Source organism: Ranitomeya imitator, chromosome 1 (genome assembly GCF_032444005.1).
Source record: "Ranitomeya imitator isolate aRanImi1 chromosome 1, aRanImi1.pri, whole genome shotgun sequence".
In the NCBI taxonomy this organism is placed as follows: Eukaryota; Metazoa; Chordata; class Amphibia; order Anura; family Dendrobatidae; genus Ranitomeya; species Ranitomeya imitator.
This window is the reverse complement of record NC_091282.1, coordinates 241,780,888-241,801,278: the sequence shown is the minus strand read 5'-3', so window position 1 is coordinate 241,801,278 and position 20,391 is coordinate 241,780,888. Positions and strand designations below refer to the sequence as shown.

Here is a 20,391-nt window from a genome sequence, read left to right as displayed (position 1 = left end):
ATAATAATAATATACATTTTTATAGTGCCATTTATACCATGGCGCTTTACATGTGAAAAGGGGGCAAATATAGACAAATACAATTAAACATGAGCAAAAAACAAGGCACACAGGTACATAAGGAGAGAGAACCCTGCCCACAAAGGCTCACAGTCTGCAGGGGATGGGTGAGGATACACTAGGAGAGGGTAGAGCTGGTTGTGCGGCGGTTCAGTAGGTGGAGGATCACTGCAGGCTGTAGGCTTGTCGGAAGAGGTGGTTCTTCAGGTTCTTTTTGAAGGTTTCTATGGTAGGCGAGAGTCTTATGTGTTGTGGTAGAGAGTTCCAGAGTATGGGGGAAGCACGGGAGAAGTCTTTGATGCGGTTGTGGGAAGAAGAGATGAGAGAGGAGTAGAGCAGGAGATCTTGAGGGAATCGGAGGTTGTGTAGGTAGGTACCGGGAGACCATGTCACAGATGTATGGAGGAGACAGGTTGTGGATGGCTTTGTATGTTATTGTAAGGGTACCGTCACACTAAGCGACGCTGCAGCGATACCGACAATGATGTCGATCGCTGCAGCGTCGCTGTTTGGTCGCTGGAGAGCTGTCACACAGACAGCTCTCCAGCGACCAACGATCCCGAGGTCCCCGGTAACCAGGGTAAACATTGGGTTACTAAGTGCAGGGCCGCCCTTAGTAACCCGATGTTTACCCTGGTTACCAGCGTAAACGTTAAAAAAACAAACACTACATACTTACCTTCAGCTGTCTGTCCTCCGGCGCTCTGCTTTCCTCTGCAATGTCAGCGCCGGTCAGCCGGAAAGCAGAGCAGTGACGTCACCGCTGTGCTTTCCGGCTGGCCGGTGCTGACACAGGATGCAGGAGGAGTCACAGCGCCGGGGACAGACAGCTGAAGGCAAGTATGTAGTGTTTGTTTTTTTAACGTTTACGCTGGTAACCAGGGTAAACATCGGGTTAATAAGCGCGGCCCTGCGCTTAGTAACCCGATGTTTACCCTGGTTACCAGTGAAGACATTGCTGAATCGGCGTCACACACGCCGATTCAGCGATGTCAGCGGGAGATCCAGCGACGAAAGAAAGTTTCAAACGATCTGCTTCGACGTACGATTCTCAGCGGGGTCCATGATCGCAGTAGCGTGTCAGACACAGCGAGATCGTAACGATGTCGCTGGAACGTCACGGATCGTGCCATCCTAGCGACCAAAGTGCCACTGTGTGACGGTACCTTAAGGGTTGTGAACTGGAGTCTCTGGGTGATAGGAAGTCAGTGAAGGGCCTGGCATAAGGGAGAGGCTGGAGAATAGCAGGGAGACAGGTAGATTAGTCGGGCAGCAGAGAGTAGGATGAATTGGAGTGGTGCTAGAGGGGAGGCCAGAGAGTAGGAGCTAGCATGTATTGCAGAGCACAGACACCTACGGCACACTACGCTTCAGCTGAATGTGCATACTGCTGTTTGCAATATACTAGTGCAACAAGAACAATTTAAATAGCTTAACACAACTAATATAACAAGTGACTACTCTAAATTCAACACAAAGTGCCACTTGTACTTACCACCTCTGTAATATTTCAATTATTCAATCCCATCATAAGTGTCTTTATTTCTTTAAAGGGAAACTATCGGCAGGTGTTTGCTTTGCAATCTGAAGACCGCATGCTGTTGGGGTTAAAACACAGATTTCAATACTTACTCTTATCCACTTAATTTTGCAATGTTTGTTTTAGCAGCAGGATTTGATCATTGCTCAGAGAGAGCAGTCTTGCCTCCTGGTCATACTCCGCCACTTTCTGTGATAAGCAGTTCAGGGTACATAGCTATGTTTGTAGGGAAAACACCTATATGTATCCTTTATATATACTATGAAGGGAATAAACGGCTACAAACACCGAAGAAAACATCCTTCACACAGGGCCAATAAAATCCATATATACTTTATTAATAAATGATTTAAAAAACGAAACGCGCGTCGGGTGTGGTGGGTCTCCATGAGCGCTCCTTAGGTAATTATTGATTATTACAATATACACCTGTATTTACTTTGATTTATTTATTTGCATGTTTGTACATGGTCACTGGCACAATTATTTGTTATGTTTTGCATTATGATATAAGTTGCCACTATATTTGGAGTTTGTTTCCCTGGTTAGCCCACCTCTTTACCTGTGCTATGGTTTTTTACCTGTCACTGCTTACCATTTTTTAAATCATTTATTAATATAGTATATATGGATTTTATTGGCCCTGTGTGAAGGATGTTTTCTTCGGTGTTTGTATGTTTGTAGGGAGCCTAGTGTGAGCAGGGTTAACATTATCAGTTCTGCTTCATGCCAAATCTAAAAATTCCTTGTCAGAATCGCTGCACCCAGTAAACTGAGTGAAACATTGTTGGATTCAGGGTCTATTTTTTACCTAATTCATGCTAGCATAATTCCCTTTTAATAGCAGGTCATAAAACTCAAAAAATCTCTAACTAAGTGATGCATATCCAGACAATAGCTTCTTACAGTGTTCATGAGGAATCTTGGCTCATTTCGCTTGGGCAATTGCCTCTGGGTCACTAATATACTTGCATGTGTGCGCTGTAACCACCTTCTTCAAATTTCACGGAACATTTGCTATGGGGGTCATGATGGTGATGGCCACTCAAGAAGTCCTGAAAGATTCTGCAGATACCAAGCTTTGGTGCGTGTTGAGGTATGATTGGGTTCTTTGTCTTGTTGGAGGGTCTAATGATGGCCAAGCTCCAGCTTCCTAAAAGCGGGGATAATTTATTATCCTAGGAATTCCTGATGCTCTATTGAATTCATATTAACCTCCGCATGCTGCAGTTTCCCAGTGCCAGAGGAACAAAACTGTCACCAAGCATCAATGAGCAGGGCCCTACCATGCTTCTCTGTAGGCAGTGTGTTCTTTTTATGGTAAATTTCATTTTTAGACCTCTTTATTTAGAGTACTACTGATCAGCGGGCCTGAAAAATTCCAGTTGAGCATACTGAAGTTGACTTTTCATGTACTTTTGGGTCAAGACTGTTGTATGTCTTGGAGTCCAGACATGTAAACTTTCAGAGTTTAGTATGTGCCTTTGTGTGAAAATCGAAATATTAGTGCCTATTACCACCAAATCTTTCTGAAGGTACTTTGCAGTTACCATTTTGACGGAGCTTCTTCAAATTGACGTGAAAATGCTAAAAGTTACTGCATTTTTGCTCAACTCACAAAAAAGTATGACTTTTCAAGTGTTTTATGCCAGTTTTCTGATGAAAACACTTTGACGAATTGCCCCTTTGAACTACGCGATTAACAATATCTCTAGGAGCGTTCAAGCCTTTGCTGTATTTTTTTTTTTGTGATATTCTCTTGACTTGGCCACATATAAAAAAAAATGCAATGAAATGCCAGTCTTACAAACTCCTATTCAGTCCAAGTATTTGATTAGAGATGAGCAAATCCCAATTGTAAAGACCAAACACTGACACAGAAAGAGAGAAAGATGCAATCCATTCTTATTTGCATTTTTGCTTTTTTTTGCTGCATCTTCAGCCTATGTGTGTATTTAGTGCAGATTTTATGCATCTTTTGTTTTTTGTTTTTTATGCAGAACAGCTGTGTTTCAATACTTAAGAATTGCATCTTTTTTCCACGTTTTGTTTCAGGCTCCTCCCCTTCCCCCTTCCCCCCAGAAGCTTAAAAGGGGAATATGCACAAATAAATGCACAGTTCAACTGTTTCTTTAAGTCCACAGTTGGCATACATTTTTATGCAATATCCACTTTGCTTCTACTGTTAAATCCAGTCGATTTTTATTTTTATTTTTTTTTAATGCAGCTTTCACATCTGGAATGAATGCAAACAGAAGAGGTTCCCTGTGCAAAAACATTGTGGGGCATTTGCAGTCCAAAAATGTGTGTGTGTGTGTGTGTGTGTGTGTGTGTGTGTGTGTGTGTGTGTGTGTCAGAAGCTGCTTGGTGGTTTGCAGGTGAAAATTGCTCCCTTACCTCCTGCACTCTTGTGTGGCTGCACAGGTTGCTCCAACGGTATGTCAACCCCTGGTTTATACTGTCTGGGAACATGGCTTTATGAGGGATTCTACTCATGATCTTGAATAATTGTGAGACTGTAGTAGTCATTAAAAGTGGAAGTTTGTGTTAAGTTTAGAGAAACCACTTACTATATAATTTAATTTTTTGATTAATTTATTTAGTGCAAACAGCAGTAAGTTTGTTTGCTAACAAAACACATTTTTAATTGGTGTTGAATAAATGATCATATCTATGGTTAGGATCAGAAATACTTCGACAGTGACGCAAGTTATGGCATTTTTAGCTATCAAAACATATTCAAGATACAGTTCTAAAATTATTATGGGCCTAAAGTGCAGATTTTCAGCTTTTAATTTGAGGTTATTGGCATCCTAATTGCAATAACGGTATAGGACTTGGAGCCCTTGAATATATAGCTGTCTCCTTTTCAAGGGACCAAAAGTAATTAGACCATTATCTCAAAAGCTTTTAATAAGCTGCATAGGCTATTCCTTTAAGAATTATCATCAATTAAATAGGTAAAAGGTCTGGATCTGATTCCAGATGTGGCATTTGCATTTAAAAGAAATCCATCAGAGAGCTAGGAGAAATGTTAGGAGTGGCCAAACCAACAGTTTGCAAAAAAAAAAAAAAAGCACACTGGTGAGCTTGGAAACTCCAAAAAGGCCTGGATGTCCACGGTCGACAACAGTGGTGGATGATCGCATAATTTTTTTTTTTTTTATATAGTGAAGAAAAATTCCTTCACAATATCCAGCTTAGCGATAAACTCTTTCCAGGAAGTAGGTGTTTCAGTATATAAGTCCACCATAAAGAGAAATATTCATAATCACAAATACAGAATGTCACAACAAGGTACAAACCATTAGTCAGCCTTAAAAATAGAATGGCCAGATTGGACTGTGCCAAAAAGCATCCAAAGAAGCCAGCCCAGTTCTGGAAAAGTGTTCTTTGGACAGATGAAACTAAGATCAACCTGTACCAGAATGTTGGGATGAAGAAAGTATGGAGACGGCTTGGAACGGCTCATGATCCAAAACACATCACATCCCTTGTGTAAAAACAAAAAAAAATGGTGGAGCCAGTGTGATGACATGGGCATGCATGCCTTTCAATGGAACTGGGTCACTAGTGTTTATTGATGTGACTGAGGACAGAAGCAACAGGATGAATTCTGAGGTGTGCAGGAGTATAATTTCTGCTCTCATTCAACCAAATGCAGCAAGGTTGATTGGACACCACTTCACAGTGCAGATGGGACAATGGCCCAAAATATACTGCAAAAGCAACTCAGGAGTTTAAGGCAAAGAAGTAGAGTATTCTGCAATGGCTGAGTCAATCAGATCTCGACCCCATTGAGTGAGTATACATTTCACATGCTTAAGATAAAATTTAAGGAAGAATGAGCCACAAACAAGCAACAACTGAAGTCAGTTGCCGTAAAGGCCTGATGAAGCATAAAACAGGAGGGAATCCATCATTTGATGACATCTATAGCTTCCAGACTTCAGGCGATCATTGCCTACAAAGGATTCTCTACAAACGTATAAAAAAAAAAACCTTTTTATTTGATAGTTAATTTGCCCAGTCACTTTTGAGCCCATGACATGATGAAGCTTTGTGGAAAAATGGTTGCAATTCCTTAATGCTTTACAGAATATTTTTTATCTACCCCTTTAATTTGTTTAATTTTAAATCCCAAAATAGTGGCATGCAGAGCAGAAATCATGAAGATTCAGTTACTGTCAAAATAGATTTATGGACCTAACTGTATATATATCAGTAAATTCTCTGGCACAGTGCGAATAGAGTAGTTCTTTAATTTTTTTGCTGATGTAATTAACAAATTAAAAGGAAGTTGTCCACTACTTGGTCAACTTCTTCTCATACCCCTTGCCCCCTTGCTTGGCCCCCATAAAATAATAAAGCATACACTCTCCTACTCAGTTGGTGCAGTTCCAATGGTGTTGGCACTCCATCTACTGGGGCTCCTTTGCGGTTCATATGACACTGGGTCACTGTCCCCGCCTCCTACAGAATTAAGCAGGTTTGAGATTAGCTGCAGCCTGGACTTCCTCTTCATGTTCGATTTGTCCGAAGGTGGAGACAGTGATGCCAACACTGATTGGGCACCAGCATCACGTGTCACAACAACCACTTGGGAGTCCCGGGTGACTGAGTGCCGACACCATGGGAACCGTGCCAGCACGGAAGGTGAGTAGAAGCTTTATTATTTTATGGTGGAAAACATTTTGATCATGAAGGGGGTGTCCTAGTAGCAGGCAATCCTTTTAAGGTTTTCCTGTATAGGTTTAGCTGTGCACTGTAGGTTGAAACCTTACACCTCTTAATAGGGTTTTCATGGAAAGGTTTTGCCTGAACCACTCCATTTAGCAATTCCTAGGGGAACCTTTAACCCATGTACAGGGATCTGGACTAGCACAGTGCCCCCTGTGTTGCGTCCGTGGTAAGGCTGAGAATTTTCATGATGCCAAGTGTAAACCAAGAGGTCAGTCAGGTACAGAATCGCAAGATAGTGAGTGGGCTATTCAGAAAAATTAGTTAAGATTCAGGAACAAAACACCAAGAGGTTCAGGATATAGGACTAAACAGAACAGAGGAGGGTAAGAACAACTTATAACTGGCAAGACTGCAAAGGAGGCTGCAGAAGGTTTAAATGGTGTGTCCCCATCCAAAGATCACAGCAATTAGCTAGTTAGATTAAAAGTAATCAGTATTAACCTAGACGCTCCTTTCCAGGACAGCAGGACAGGTCCTAGCAATCACTTAACCGAACTGCGTTTGTGTCGCCCTATGTTGTCCTCAATGAACATGCAAAACCACCTAGCAACAGATGCAGAAATAGTAGGGGGTTAATTCAAATATAGATGTATTTGTCCCTTTTGAAGTTTGCACGTGTTGTTTCAACATTCAACTCTAGTGACTCTAATTAGGATTTTATTTTTCTGATCTACAGAGAAAAGTAGCCATTTATGTCAGTTAAAACAAATCTGTACAAAGTGTGTATTCATAATAAAGGGAAAATAGTCAAATAATTAATCTTGCGTCATCCAAAAATGAGACCTGTCTGTGGTCTTAGCCCGCCACTGATCTATCGATTGCATAAATCACTTTAGCTCTATTCGAAGATTTCTGCTACTAGAAATCTGACATAACCAATCAAAAGGCCATTGAAAATCGATGGCTGTCAGTGTGTGTAGAATGTTGCATGTGATTTCTAGTAATGGAAAACTCCAAGCATCGCCCAAGGGGCTAAACCATTGTATGGAACAGGATTCCTCTGTTGTGGCCTCAACAGCTAACATGATGTTGCTTTATTACTATTTTTGAGGAATTTACTAAAATTAACAAAATCTGTGTATGTTTAACATTATAGGGAGCCCAAAGGGTATATTAGGTTGCTTAGCCTGAAATTGCTACAGTATCAGAAAAGCTTAGTCTGTCTATAGGTGCATCCAAAGTGTACTAGGAGGAGAAAAGTCACTTTGAACATTTCCTTAGCCTAAAACAAGACACAATATAGTCATCAACTTGCCATTAGGGATTGTATTGTAGGGCACAACTCCTATAAGATATGGCAAGAAGATATTGGGTATAAAGACAAACTACAAATAACTAATCAACAGCAAACCGTAGAAAATGAACTATGAATTAATTTATCTAAAAGTACCGGTAGATATTAAAAGGGGAAATAAATCATTATTTTATATTACATGTTTATTATATAGCAGAGTAGAAGCATGAAACAGGGAAAACCGTATCCAGGGAAGTTTAGTGTTTTGATATAGGCCGATATTGAAATGAAAGCATCACAGATGCGTGAACATTATTTTTCTATTTTTACATAAATGTTTGATAATGAAACAACCAATGATGGAGATATACAGGATTTAGGTTGACAATTAAGTGATTAGTAACTGTATGATTAGTTAGATTTTTTTTATGTGTTTTTCAGTACAGATGTGTCACAAAACCTGAAGGATTTCCTGATTCTATCAAAGTGAATGAGAATCCTGAGGTCTCATGCACATGTTGCTTATTTATGACTTGCGGATTTGGTACAGATTTAAATCTGCAGCATGTCAATTCCTTCAGCGGTTTTGCAGCAGACTTCACCCATAGTAAGGAGTGGAAAAATCCGCAACAAAAACGCAAGGAAAAAATGCACATTTTTTTCTCGGCGTTTTTTCCTACCAAGAGATGCAGAAATGATACAGAAATTTCTGCATCAAATACTCAACGTGTGCACATACCCTTAAACGCGCGATCATTTTGTCCTTATTTTCCCAAAGAATTGTTTCTGGCTTATATTAATGCTTTATAATAAGTCATTAAATGCTAGTGGCTATATGAAATTGACTGTATAAAATTACCGGTACTTCCGTAATTTAAATAACTCTAATATAAATCGGTCACACCATACTCAGAAACGTATCAAGAATAAGTGAATACTTAATCAGTCACTAGTCACTTTTTTGGATGTTCCCAACATTATACAGTATTCAGTGCTTAATTCCTAAACCGCTGCCCAATAACTTCCAATCACATATAATGCTCCTCACTAACAGTGCCCTGCAGCTCGAGCTCTATCGCGACCCATACCAGGATAAAGATCGTAATGACAACTTATCTATATGGTGGCTCCTAATTAAGCTGATATTGAGGTCCACACTTGTCCTGTATAGAGAAGTCTTCTCTGTTTCCACTCCAGACCAAATACATCACAATTTAAGGAAAGCCATGCCCTATAATGGAACAGACCCTAAATATATTTCGTGACAAAATACACAATTTTTGTAGCTGTCCTGCAACAAAAGCGGAAAATATGCAACAATCTGTCTCATGCTTAGAAAATTGTCAAATTCACAGACCTTGTATGGAAAACAGTTTCCACTAGTCCATTTTATGGACCTTTAGGAACTATTTCTGCTGCTGCTCTTGTCCCTTTTGAGAGTGTAGAAACCATGCTTTTAAAGGACAATATCTCTGTAGTATTACATGCTATGATGAATGGACCATGAAGGGGAAAAATAACTAGTTTCTATAGAAAAACTCTATAGCAAGTATGTGTGAGATGTAACAATTACATATTTTGGGTTACTTTCTTGGTATGATTATCTTTTCTTTGTCTAAGGATGGAATCACACTTGCGAGTTCAATGCGAGAAACTCACGCATCAAGTCCCGTCACTGCCTCCGGCACTCGGGACCGGAGCGTATGGCTGCATGTATTTCTATGCAGCTGCACACTCTGGTCCCGAGTGACGGCGGCAGTGCTGGGTATTGAGGCATGAGACTCGCACAAGTTTCTCGCATTGAATTTACAAGTGTGACTCTGGCCTAATATTGCTAATGTATGGAAATGAATGACCACAAAGGAGCATCTTGTCACTTGTTAAACAGTACAGACCAAAAGATTTGACACACCTTCTCATTTAAAGATTTTTATGTATTTTCATGACTATGAAAATTGTACATTCACACTGAAGGCATCAAAACTATGAATTAACACATGTGGAATTATATACATAATTTTAGCTTTTTCAAGAACCTAGAATATAAGACATAGCAAAAAAGTGTGAAAGTAGCCACCTTTTGCTTTGATCACTGCTTTGCACACTCTTGGCATTCTTTTGATGAGCTTCAAGAGGTGAAGAGCTTCCCAGAGATGCTTAGCACTTGCTGGCCCTTTTGCCTTCACTCTGCGGTCCAGCTCACCCCAAACCATTTCTATTGGGTTTAGGTCTGGTGACTGTGGAGGCCAGGTCATCTGGCATAGCACCTCATCACTCTCCTTCTTGGTCAAATAGCCCTTACATAGCCTGGAGGTGTCTTTGGGGTCATTTGTCCTGTTGAAAAATAAATGATGGTCCAACTAAACGCAAACCGGATGGAATAGCATGTCACTGGAAGATGCTGTGGTAGCCATGCTGGTTCAGTATGCCTTCAATTTTGAATAAATCCCCAACAGTGTCACCAGCAAAGCACCCACACACCATCACACCTCCTCCTCCATGCTTCACGGTGGGAACCAGGCATGTAGAGTCCATCCGTTCACCTTTTCTGCGTCATACAAAGACACGGTGGTTGGAACCAAAAATCACAAATTTGGACTCCTCAGACCAAAGCACAGATTTCCACTGGTTTAATGTCCATTCCTTGTGTTCTTTAACCCAAACAAGTCTTTTCTGCTTGTTGCCTGTCCTTAGCAGTGTTTTCCTAGCATCTATTTTACCATGAAGGCCTGCTGCACAAAGTCTCCTCTTAACAGTTGTTGTAGAGATGTGTCTACTGCTAGAACTCTGTGTGGCATTAACCTGGTCTCTAATCTGACCTGCTGTTAACCTGCAATTTCTGAGGCTGGTGTCTCAGATAAACTTATCATCAGAAGCAGAGGTGACTCTTGGTCTTCCTTTCCTGGGGCGGTCCTCATGTGAGCCAGTTTCTTTGTAGCACTTGATGGTTTTTGCCACTGCACTTGGGGACACTTTCAAAGTTTTCCCAATTTTTCTTCATTTCTTCATGTAATGATGGCCACTAGTTTTTCTTTACTTAGCTGCTTTTTTCTTGCCATAATACAAATTCTAACAGTCTATTCAGTAGGACTATCAGCTGTGTATCCACCAGACTTCTGCACAACACAACTGATGGTCCAAACCCCATTTATAAGGCAAGAAATCCCACTTATTAAACCTGACAGGGCACACCCATGAAGTGAAAACCATTCCCGGTGACTACATCTTGAAGCTCATCAAGAGAATGCCAAGAGTGTGCAAAGCAGTCATCAAAGCAAAAGGTGGCTACTTTGAAAAACCTAGAATATAATACATAATTTCAGTTGTTTTTTGTTAAGTATCTAATTCCACATGTGTTAATTCATAGTTTTGATGCCTTCAGTGTGAATGTACAATTTTCATAGTCATGAAAATACAGAAAAATCTTTAAATGAGTTGGTGTCCAAACTTTTGGTCTGTACTGTATGTATACCAGTGTTGTTCAATATCCGTGAAACATGTGAATGTACAGTAGTTGGAGACTTTTTTTTGCTTAAAGCTCAGAAATAATAGCTTTAACTTTTGTGTCTCAAATCTTAGTACTATAGTAGTATTTCTCAGCACTGAGATATAATTAGCAGCACTGAAACTTGAACATTAAAATGTGTTAAAATTGTACTTTTGTGCCGTTTTTAGTTCGTCTTTTATTGCATGCATTTCACTTTAACATTTTTTGTTACACATGACATGCAGTTGTGATCTTTTACTATTTGCACAAGAAACTCCTCTTTTACCAATAAAATTTTCCGTTGATTGTTTGCACGTATTATTTTGACCATATTATTCTTTATTATTGAATAGGTATTAAGGAACAATGACAGACACCGTGATTGGAAACTCTTCTAACCGTTGGACGTGTCCCAATGACAGACAAATGGGTCATCGATCCAAGTAAGTGTTTCATTTGATTTTTCTCTGGATTCCATTAATTATTTAGATAAGAATTAGAAATAATGAATTTAGATGATGGTTAATGAGCAATTTGATTATATGTCTTGATCAATATAAAAAAACAACAAAAGCAGAAGTAAAATGCAAACTAATATGAAATAACAATTACATATCTAGCTTCACCTAATAATCCTGAAAGATTAATAGTCTGACCAACATTTTTGAAATCTTTATATATATATGTATATGTATATATGTATATGTATATATTTATTATTATTATTTTTTTTTTTTTTTTTTTTAATATAACACTAAATAAAATCGGGCTAGTGGAAGGCGTTTTATTCTCTCTCCGCTCTTTTGTACAGATCGTGAAGTCTATGTATGCCTGAATACATAAATAATAATGAATGCAATTAATATTAAATGAAAGTCGATCAATACGAATCAGAAAACAAATATATCATCTGTTCTCCTAAATCAAATCCTGAGCAATGAACGAGACCATGTTTCCATGCAAAACTGCTGCTTTTCTACAGGTGTCTGAACTAAAATACACAACAGCAATTTGCTCTGATTATTGCGTTTTCTTAATGCATTTTCCCTTTTTATTAAAATGTGGTTTTGGTTCAGATTTAAAGCAGACATTTTTAATGCAGAGATGCTGTGATTCTGCACTTTAAGAATCTGTCATCGGGACTTTATACCTCTTAAATAATGGCATAAATATAAAGGCTGACTACATTAGTACTAATTGCAGTAGGGGTGTGTTCTGCACTTACAGCTCTCCTGCTTCTCTAACTTTTCCCCGCCTGCCTCCTGTCTCTCATGTTTCAGTGACCTGTCACAGACAGGAGGCAGGCAGTAGGTGGGCAAAAGGCAAAGAAGCATGAGAGCTGTAAGTGCAGCGTACATCCCACTGCACTTGCAGCTCATTAGCTAAACACAGTGGATATTCTTCACAGGAGAACACAATATAAATAAAGCAGTGTTTACGACACTATATTCCTACTTTATGTATGCATTTACACAGTATATCTTTAATATTATTCTTGGCATTTAAGGGGTTGTCACATGGTTGCCATACAGTGGATGGTCTCACACTTGGGATCCCCTCCCCCCCCCCCACAAGTACTAGAGCCGAGAACCATGATTTCTCTGGTCAATCCTGCTAAAAGAATATGATGTATATCCTACAATATATAAACGGCCTACATGTAGAGCAAGAGACCCAGCGTAGTGATCTCAGATAGCATATCCAGCGCAATGAAAACCTAGCCGTTAATTCCAAGTGCAGCAGTCAAGCTTGATCTCAACGCGGAGACGCATGTATGTAAACAATTTCAGAACCCTTTTTTTTCCCCATAAAACCCCTTTTTAAGAAATTAGAAAAACACAATTAGGTCTTGTAAAATAAAAATGAAAAAATTACACAAGCCACATTTTGTTCCTGAAATACATTTTCTTGTATAAAACACGTATATTAAGAGAATGTCTACTGTATGTCTGCTAGAGCAGGACCGAGGCAAGCAATGGCTAAAGGATGGTGGGTATCTTCATGTTATACATGATTTGATTCATATATTATTAAATTAAATAAACATTAAGCATTTGTGCATGAAATTAATGCTGAAAATCAAGGGGCATTTTGGTTTGGAAATATTTTTAATTTAATGGAGACCTGTTAATCTTTTATTCTCCAAACCATTGATATAATTCTGTTGACATTTTTATAAAATAGACCAATTGAATCCTTTGACTCTAAAGTGGCGCTTCATTGCATTCTGGAAGTGCACTGAGGTGTGATGATGCACTTACAGCTTCTCAGCTTCTGCTGTATTACAAAACTAGCAGCACCCTCTCCTAGCAGACTGACAGATCATTTGCACTTGTACCTTGGCCACTAATTCTCGGACTTAGGAGGGTCATGCCTGCCCAGGAACACAGCGGAGGCCAAGAACCTGTAAAGGCATCATCATACCTCAATGTACATAGTTACATAGTTATTAAGGTTGAAGGAAGACTATAAGTCCATCTAGTTCAACCCATAGCCTAACCTAACATGCCCTAACATGTTGATCCAGAGGAAGGCAAAAAAAAAACCCATGTGGCAAAGAGTAAGCTCCACATTGGGGAAAAAAATTCCTTCCCGACTCCACATATACGGCAATCAGACTAGTTCCCTGGATCAACGCCCTATCAAGGAATCTAGTGTATATACCCTGTAACATTATACTTTTCCAGAAAGGTATCCAGTCCCCTCTTAAATTTAAGTAATGAATCACTCATTACAACATCATACGGCAGAGAGTTCCATAGTCTCACTGCTCTTACCGTAAAGAATCCGCGTCTGTTATTACGTAGAGGATGCCCCCTTGTCCCTGTTTCAGGTCTATGATTAAAAAGATCATCAGAAAGGTCTTTGTACTGTCCCCTCATATATTTATACATTAAAATAAGATCACCCCTTAGTCTTCGTTTTTCCAAACTAAATAGCCCCAAGTGTAAGTGTACTTCAAGACTGACCTTTAAAAACACAATTTGTTGTTGCTGAAGAAGCACTTTGGAGTCATAAAGTGATCAACTGGTTTATACTTTAAAGGGCTACACATTAATTTTAATGTTTTAGAGGATTTAAAATTTCTGACATTTCTTTCCCCCTGGAATTTTGTGCATTTGATCTTGCATATATCTAAACATTCAGTAAGGTAATGAGATTTATATAGTACAGCAATGCTACTCAGTTAGGAGTGATCTGAGGCATCACAGGAACTGTTTCTATTCAAACTCTGGCTGGTTTATTTCAATCCTCATAAACCACACAACAGAAAACTCAAACACAGCTCTTGTCCTGCACAAAATAAAACATGAAGTCCATGGAATAGTGCTGGATAGTAGGGTTGAGCGACCTTGACCTTTTTAGAGTCGAGTCGTGTTTTGCGAAACCCGACTATCTTAGAAGTCGAGTCGAGTGGAATCGGCCGATTATGGCGAAAAGTCGGGTATCGCCCGAAACACGAAACCCAATGCAAGTCAATGGGGGAACATAGTCGGCAGTGAGTGGAGGCCAGGAAAACACCTACACTGCCCATTTTAATGGCAAAAACATCCATTCTTGTTACAGAAGCTTGTCAATCGTAATTTAGCTTATAATAATTGGAAGGCATTTGAAATTGGGGGTCATTTGGCTAAAGTTGTGGGGGGTAGGGCTGGTTCAAGTAATTAGTGGGCCCAGGAAATCTGGACCACGTCACGGCAGTGGAGCAGGGAGAGGTAAGTATTTCAACTTTGCAAGTGCTGTGATCCTGAGCAAGCAGGGGGGCCCACTCGTTGGCATTGGCACTGGCACAGGGCCCCTCAAAGTACAGCGGTGTGTTTGCACGGCGGGGGCGCCTCCCACCGGCAGCAACACTTTTGCGTACTATGAGAGGCCCTGTGCCAGTGACGTCGCCAACTAGTATTCCTCCCCCCACCTGATGAAGGAACCTGCACTTTCATCTGCACCTTCCTCTTTGTCCCCGTGTAAGGTGGTATGGTATGCGGGAAGAGGAACCTGACTTTCAGCAGGGTCACAATCTTGCTGTGTAGCGTGCACGGGGAATTTTGCGTTATGGGTCAATGTACCAGCAGACTCATCTATCACTGGCTGGGCAATGGGCAGGATGAGGAGGAAACACAGATATAGGCCCAAAGAATAAAGTTGGCTAAATGGAGTTCAAAATTGGTAACACAGGACTAACCAGGGGGCATTGCAGTGGAGGACAACTGGAATGAGAGGCTGACACAGAGAGTAGGCCCAAATCAGTAAGTAGTCGAAATGCAGTTCAAAATTGGCAACCGTAGTAAACAGGCGGCACAGCTTTGTTCAGTGGAGGAGAACAGCAAGGAGTGGCAGACACCGATAGTAGGCCCCAACCCAACTAGTAGGCCAAATGCAGTCTAACATTAACAACTACTTAACGAGAGCCTGAAAATGGAATTTCAGGACAGGAAACCAGGAGAACAGCAAGGAGTGGCAGACACCGATAGTAGGCCCCAAACCAACTAGTACGCAAAATGCAGTTGTTCCATTTAACCACAATTTAATGAGAGCCTGAAGATAGAAGTTCAGGAAAGGCAACCTGGAGAACACCTTGGAGTGTAACACACCATCTCTCTACACCCCATACCCAATTTGTAGGCCTAATGCAGTGTAGTTTTCAACAACTACTAAACGAGAGCATGAAGATCGAAGCAATGGAGAGGAAACCTGGGGCACACCTTGGGGAGGCAGACACGGTTAGTAGGCCCTACCAAAGTTGTACCCCCAATGCAGTTTTAAAATTCCTAGAGGCTGAAAACAAGACTATTGACGCTCAGCTTTTTTCAAAGGAACACAGCTGAATTGAGTGGCGCAGACAGACACAGGTAGTAGGACTTAAACCAAAAATGTGGCTCACTGCAGCTTAAAAAAGTTACAGGGGTACACAAGCAGCAGTGCTCTGGGCAGTGGAGGACAATTTCAATAGTGGACCGCAGACAGACTTTGTACGCCTACTATTAAAAAAAGGATGCTCTATGCAATTAAAAATAGGTTCCAGGGGTCCACGGGCAGCAGTGGTGTGGTCAGTGGACGAGTATTGGAAGGAGGGACCGCAGACAGGCGTAGTAGGCCTAACATAACAAAATTAGGCTGTAGGCACTTTAAAAATGGTTCCAGGGGTACACGGGCAGCAGTGGTGTGGTCAGCGGAGGAAAATTGGAATTAGGGACTGCAGACAGACTTTGTAGGCTGTCCCCTGTGGACCATGCATCCAACACATTAACCCAGTGCGCCGTAATGGACACGTAACTTTTTGTGGACATGCCTACTGGTCCATGCGTCTCTTGTCACGTGCACCTTTCTACTGTTTGATTGCCTGAGTGCTATGACAATGCAGACTTTTTCATGCCGGTGGAGGGCTGGGATGGCTTTTCTCGCAAAAGAAATGTCGACTGGGTAGCTTGAACCGTTGCACAGCGTAGTTCATCTGGGCTTTCTAAATATAAAACAAAGAAAAAAAGGAGGCTACATGCACTTTCAGCTGGGTCCCAGGGGTACACGGCCAGCATTGGTCTGGTCAGTGGAGAACTATTGGAAGGAAGGACCGCAGACAGGCTTCGAAGGCCTAACATAATAACAGATGGCTGTAGGCAATTTTAAATTGGTTCCAGGGGTACACGGGCAGCAGTGGTGTGATCAGTGGAGGGCTAGTGGAAGGAGTGACCGCAGACAGGCATCGAAGGCCTAACATTATACCAGATGGCTGTAGGCAATTTTAAATTGGTTCCATGGGTACACGGGCAGCAGTGGTGTGGTCAGTGGAGGCCTAGTGGAAGGAGTGACCGCAGACAGGCATCAAAGGCCTAACATAATAACAGATGGCTGTAGGCAATTTTAAATTGGTTCCAGGGGAACACGGGCAGCAGTGGCCTGGTCAGTGTAGTAGTAGTAGAAAGAACAGACCGCAGACAGGCTTCGAAGGCCTAACATAATAAAATTGGGCTGGCTGTCGGCAATTTTAAATTGGTTCCAGGGGTACACGGGCAGCAGTGATGTGGTCAGTGGAGGCCTAGTGGAAGGAGGGACCGCAGACAGGCTTCGAAGACCTAACATAAAAAAATAGGGCTGTTGGCAATTTAAAATTGGTTCCAGTGGTACAAGGGCAGCAGTACAATGGTCAGTGGAGGCCTAGTGGAAGGAGGGACCGCAGACAGGCTTCGAAGGCCTAACATAAAAAAATAGCGATGTTGGCAATTTAAAATTGGTTCCAGGGGTACACGGGCAGCAGTACAATGGTCAGTGGAGGCCTAGTGGAAGGAGGGACCGCAGACAGGCTTCGAAGGCCTAACATAAAAAAATAGGGCTGTTGGCAATTTAAAATTGGTTCCAGTGGTACAAGGGCAGCAGTACAATGGTCAGTGGAGGCCTAGTGGAAGGAGGGACCGCAGACAGGCTTCGAAGGCCTAACATAAAAAAATAGGGCTGTTGGCAATTTAAAATTGGTTCCAGGGGTACACGGGCAGCAGTACAATGGTCAGTGGAGGCCTAGTGGAAGGAGGGACCGCAGACAGGCTTCGAAGGCCTAACATAACAAAAATGTCAATACAATGGTATTGTCAGTGCCAGGCATTGAAGGATGTCAGCGCATAGACTAAACATTGGTGGAGCTGTGAGAGATAATTTTGCAAGTGGTAGAGCACTGTTTGAGCTGGGGGGGAACTGTCTTGTGGCCGGCGGTACAGGCCCAGGGCCCCTCATAGTACAACGGTGTGTCTGACGTTGGGTGCGCACCACCACCGCCAGAGACACTTTATTGTACTATGAGGGACCCAGTGGCAGTGCCGTCGACCAAAAGCGGGTACACCCACCTCTTCAGACAAACAGCACTCTCACGGGTGCTGGCGCCAAGTGGCAATACCACGGCCCCGTGTGGGGAGTTTGGCCATTTAGTGAGGTGTAAACATGTCGTATGCTGGACAATCAGGTGCAGAAAATTACGAGATTGGAAAAGTCATTCAGAATAGTCCACAGGCAAGACCTTTACATAGGAAAGCTAGGTGTCAGCCGGGCAAGGTGGGGCAAAAGATTTCGAAATCCAGTTGTGGTTCATTTTAATGAAGGTTAGATCATCTACATTTTGGGTAGCCAGACGAGTCCTTTTTTCTGTTAGTATTGAACCTGCAGCACTGAATACTCTTTCTGATAGGACACTAGCTGCCGGGCAAGCAAGCTCCTGCAATGCATATTCTGCCAATTCTGGCCAGGTGTCTAATTTGGATGCCCAGTAATCAAATGGGAATGACGGTTGAGGGAGAACGTCGATAAGGGATGAAAAATAGTTTGTAACCATACTGGACAAATGTTGTCTCCTGTCACTTTGAATTGATGCTGCAGTACCTGTCCTGTCTGCGGTCATAGCAAAATCACTCCACAACCTGGTCAGAAAACCCCTCTGGCCAACGCCACTTCTGATTTCTGCCCCTCTAACACCTCTGGTCTGCTGGCCCCTGCAGCTCGTGTGAGAACGATCACGGGCGCTGTGTGCAGGGAATGCCAAAAGCAAACGGTCAACAAGAGTTGATTGTTTGGTTGCTAATATTATTTCCAAGTTCTCATGTGGCATTATATTTTGCAATTTGCCTTTATAGCGAGGATCAAGGAGGCAGGCCAACCAGTAATTGTCATCGTTCATCATTTTAGTAATGCGTGTGTCCCTTTTGAGGATACGTAAGGCATAATCCGCCATGTGGGCCAAAGTTCCAGTTCTCAAATCTGCGGTTGTGCTTGGTTGAGGGGCAGTTTCAGGCAAATCCACGTCACTTGTGTCCCTCAAAAAACCAGAACCCGGCCTTGCCGCGCCAACAATTTCCAGTGGCCCCGGAAAAGCTTCCTTATTAAAAATATAATCATCCCCATCATCCTCCTCGTCCTCCTCCTCCTCTTCGCCCGCTACCTCGTCCTGTACACTGCCCTGGCCAGACAATGGCTGACTGTCATCAAGGCTTTCCTCTTCCTCAGCTGCAGACGCCTGATCCTTTATGTGCGTCAAACTTTGCATCAGCAGACGCATTAGGGGGATGCTCATGCTTATTATGGCGTTGTCTGCACTAACCAGCCGTGTGCATTCCTCAAAACACTGAAGGACTTGACACATGTCTTGAATCTTCGACCACTGCACACCTGACAACTCCATGTCTGCCATCCTACTGCCTGCCCGTGTATGTGTATCCTCCCACAAAAACATAACAGCCCGCCTCTGTTCGCACAGTCTCTGAAGCATGTGCAGTGTTGTTCCACCTTGTTGCAACGTCTATGATTAGGCGATGCTGGGGAAGGTTCAAAGAACGCTGATAGGTCTGCATACGGCTGGAGTGTACGGGCGAACGGCGGATATGTGAGCAAAGTCCACGCACTTTGAGGAGCAGGTCGGATAACTTTTCAGGAAGCACTGCACCACCAGGTTTAAGGTGTGAGCCAGGCAAGGAATGTGTTTCAGTTGGGAAAGGGAGATGGCAGCCATGAAATTCCTTCCGTTATCACTCACTACCTTGCCTGCCTCAAGATCTACAGTGCCCAGCCACGACTGCATTTCTTTCTGCAAGAACTCGGACAGAACTTCCGCGGTGTGTCTGTTGTCGCCCAAACACTTCATAGCCAATACAGCCTGCTGACGTTTGCCAGTAGCTGCCCCATAATGGGAGACCTGGTGTGCAACAGTGGCAGCTGCGGATGGAGTGGTTGTGCGACTGCGGTCTGTGGACGAGCTCTCGCTTCTGCAGGAGGACGAGGAGGAGGAGGAGGGGGTGCGAACGGCTACAGCCAACTGTTTCCTAGACCGTGGGCTAGGCAGAACTGTCCTAAACTTGCTGTCCCCTGTGGACCCTGCATCCACAACATTCACCCAGTGTGCCGTGATGGACACGTAACGTCCCTGGCCATGCCTACTGGTCCATGCATCTGTTGTCAGGTGCACCTTTGTGCTCACAGATTGCCTGAGTGCATGGACGATGCGCTCTTTAACATGCTGGTGGAGGGCTGGGATGGCTTTTCTGGAAAAAAGTGTCGACTGGGTAGCTCGTAGCGTGGTACAGCGTAGTCCATCAGGGCTTTGAAAGCTTCGCTTTCAACTAACCGGTAGGGCATCATCTCTAACGAGATTAGTCTAGCTATGTGGGCGTTCAAACCCTGTGTACGCGAATGCGAGGCTAAGTACTTCCTTTTTCTAACCATAGTCTCATGTAGGGTGAGCTGGACTGGAGAGCTGGAGATCGTGGAACTAGCGGGGGTGCCGGTGGACATGGCAGACTGAGAGACGGTGGGAGATGGTATTGTTGCCGCCGGTGCCCTAGATGCAGTGTTTCC

General features: G+C 42.5%; 1 protein-coding gene across 1 annotated transcript in view; it reads left to right on the top strand.

Moving 5' to 3' along the window:
* Window positions 1-20,391, top strand: part of RPH3A (rabphilin 3A) — a 507,416-nt gene that overhangs the window by 83,482 nt on the left and 403,543 nt on the right. The window contains exon 2 of the mRNA XM_069754762.1: window positions 11,418-11,507. Coding sequence (XP_069610863.1) covers window positions 11,431-11,507 — 77 coding nt within the window. The 5' untranslated portion in view covers window positions 11,418-11,430. The remainder of the gene's footprint in view (window positions 1-11,417; window positions 11,508-20,391) is intronic.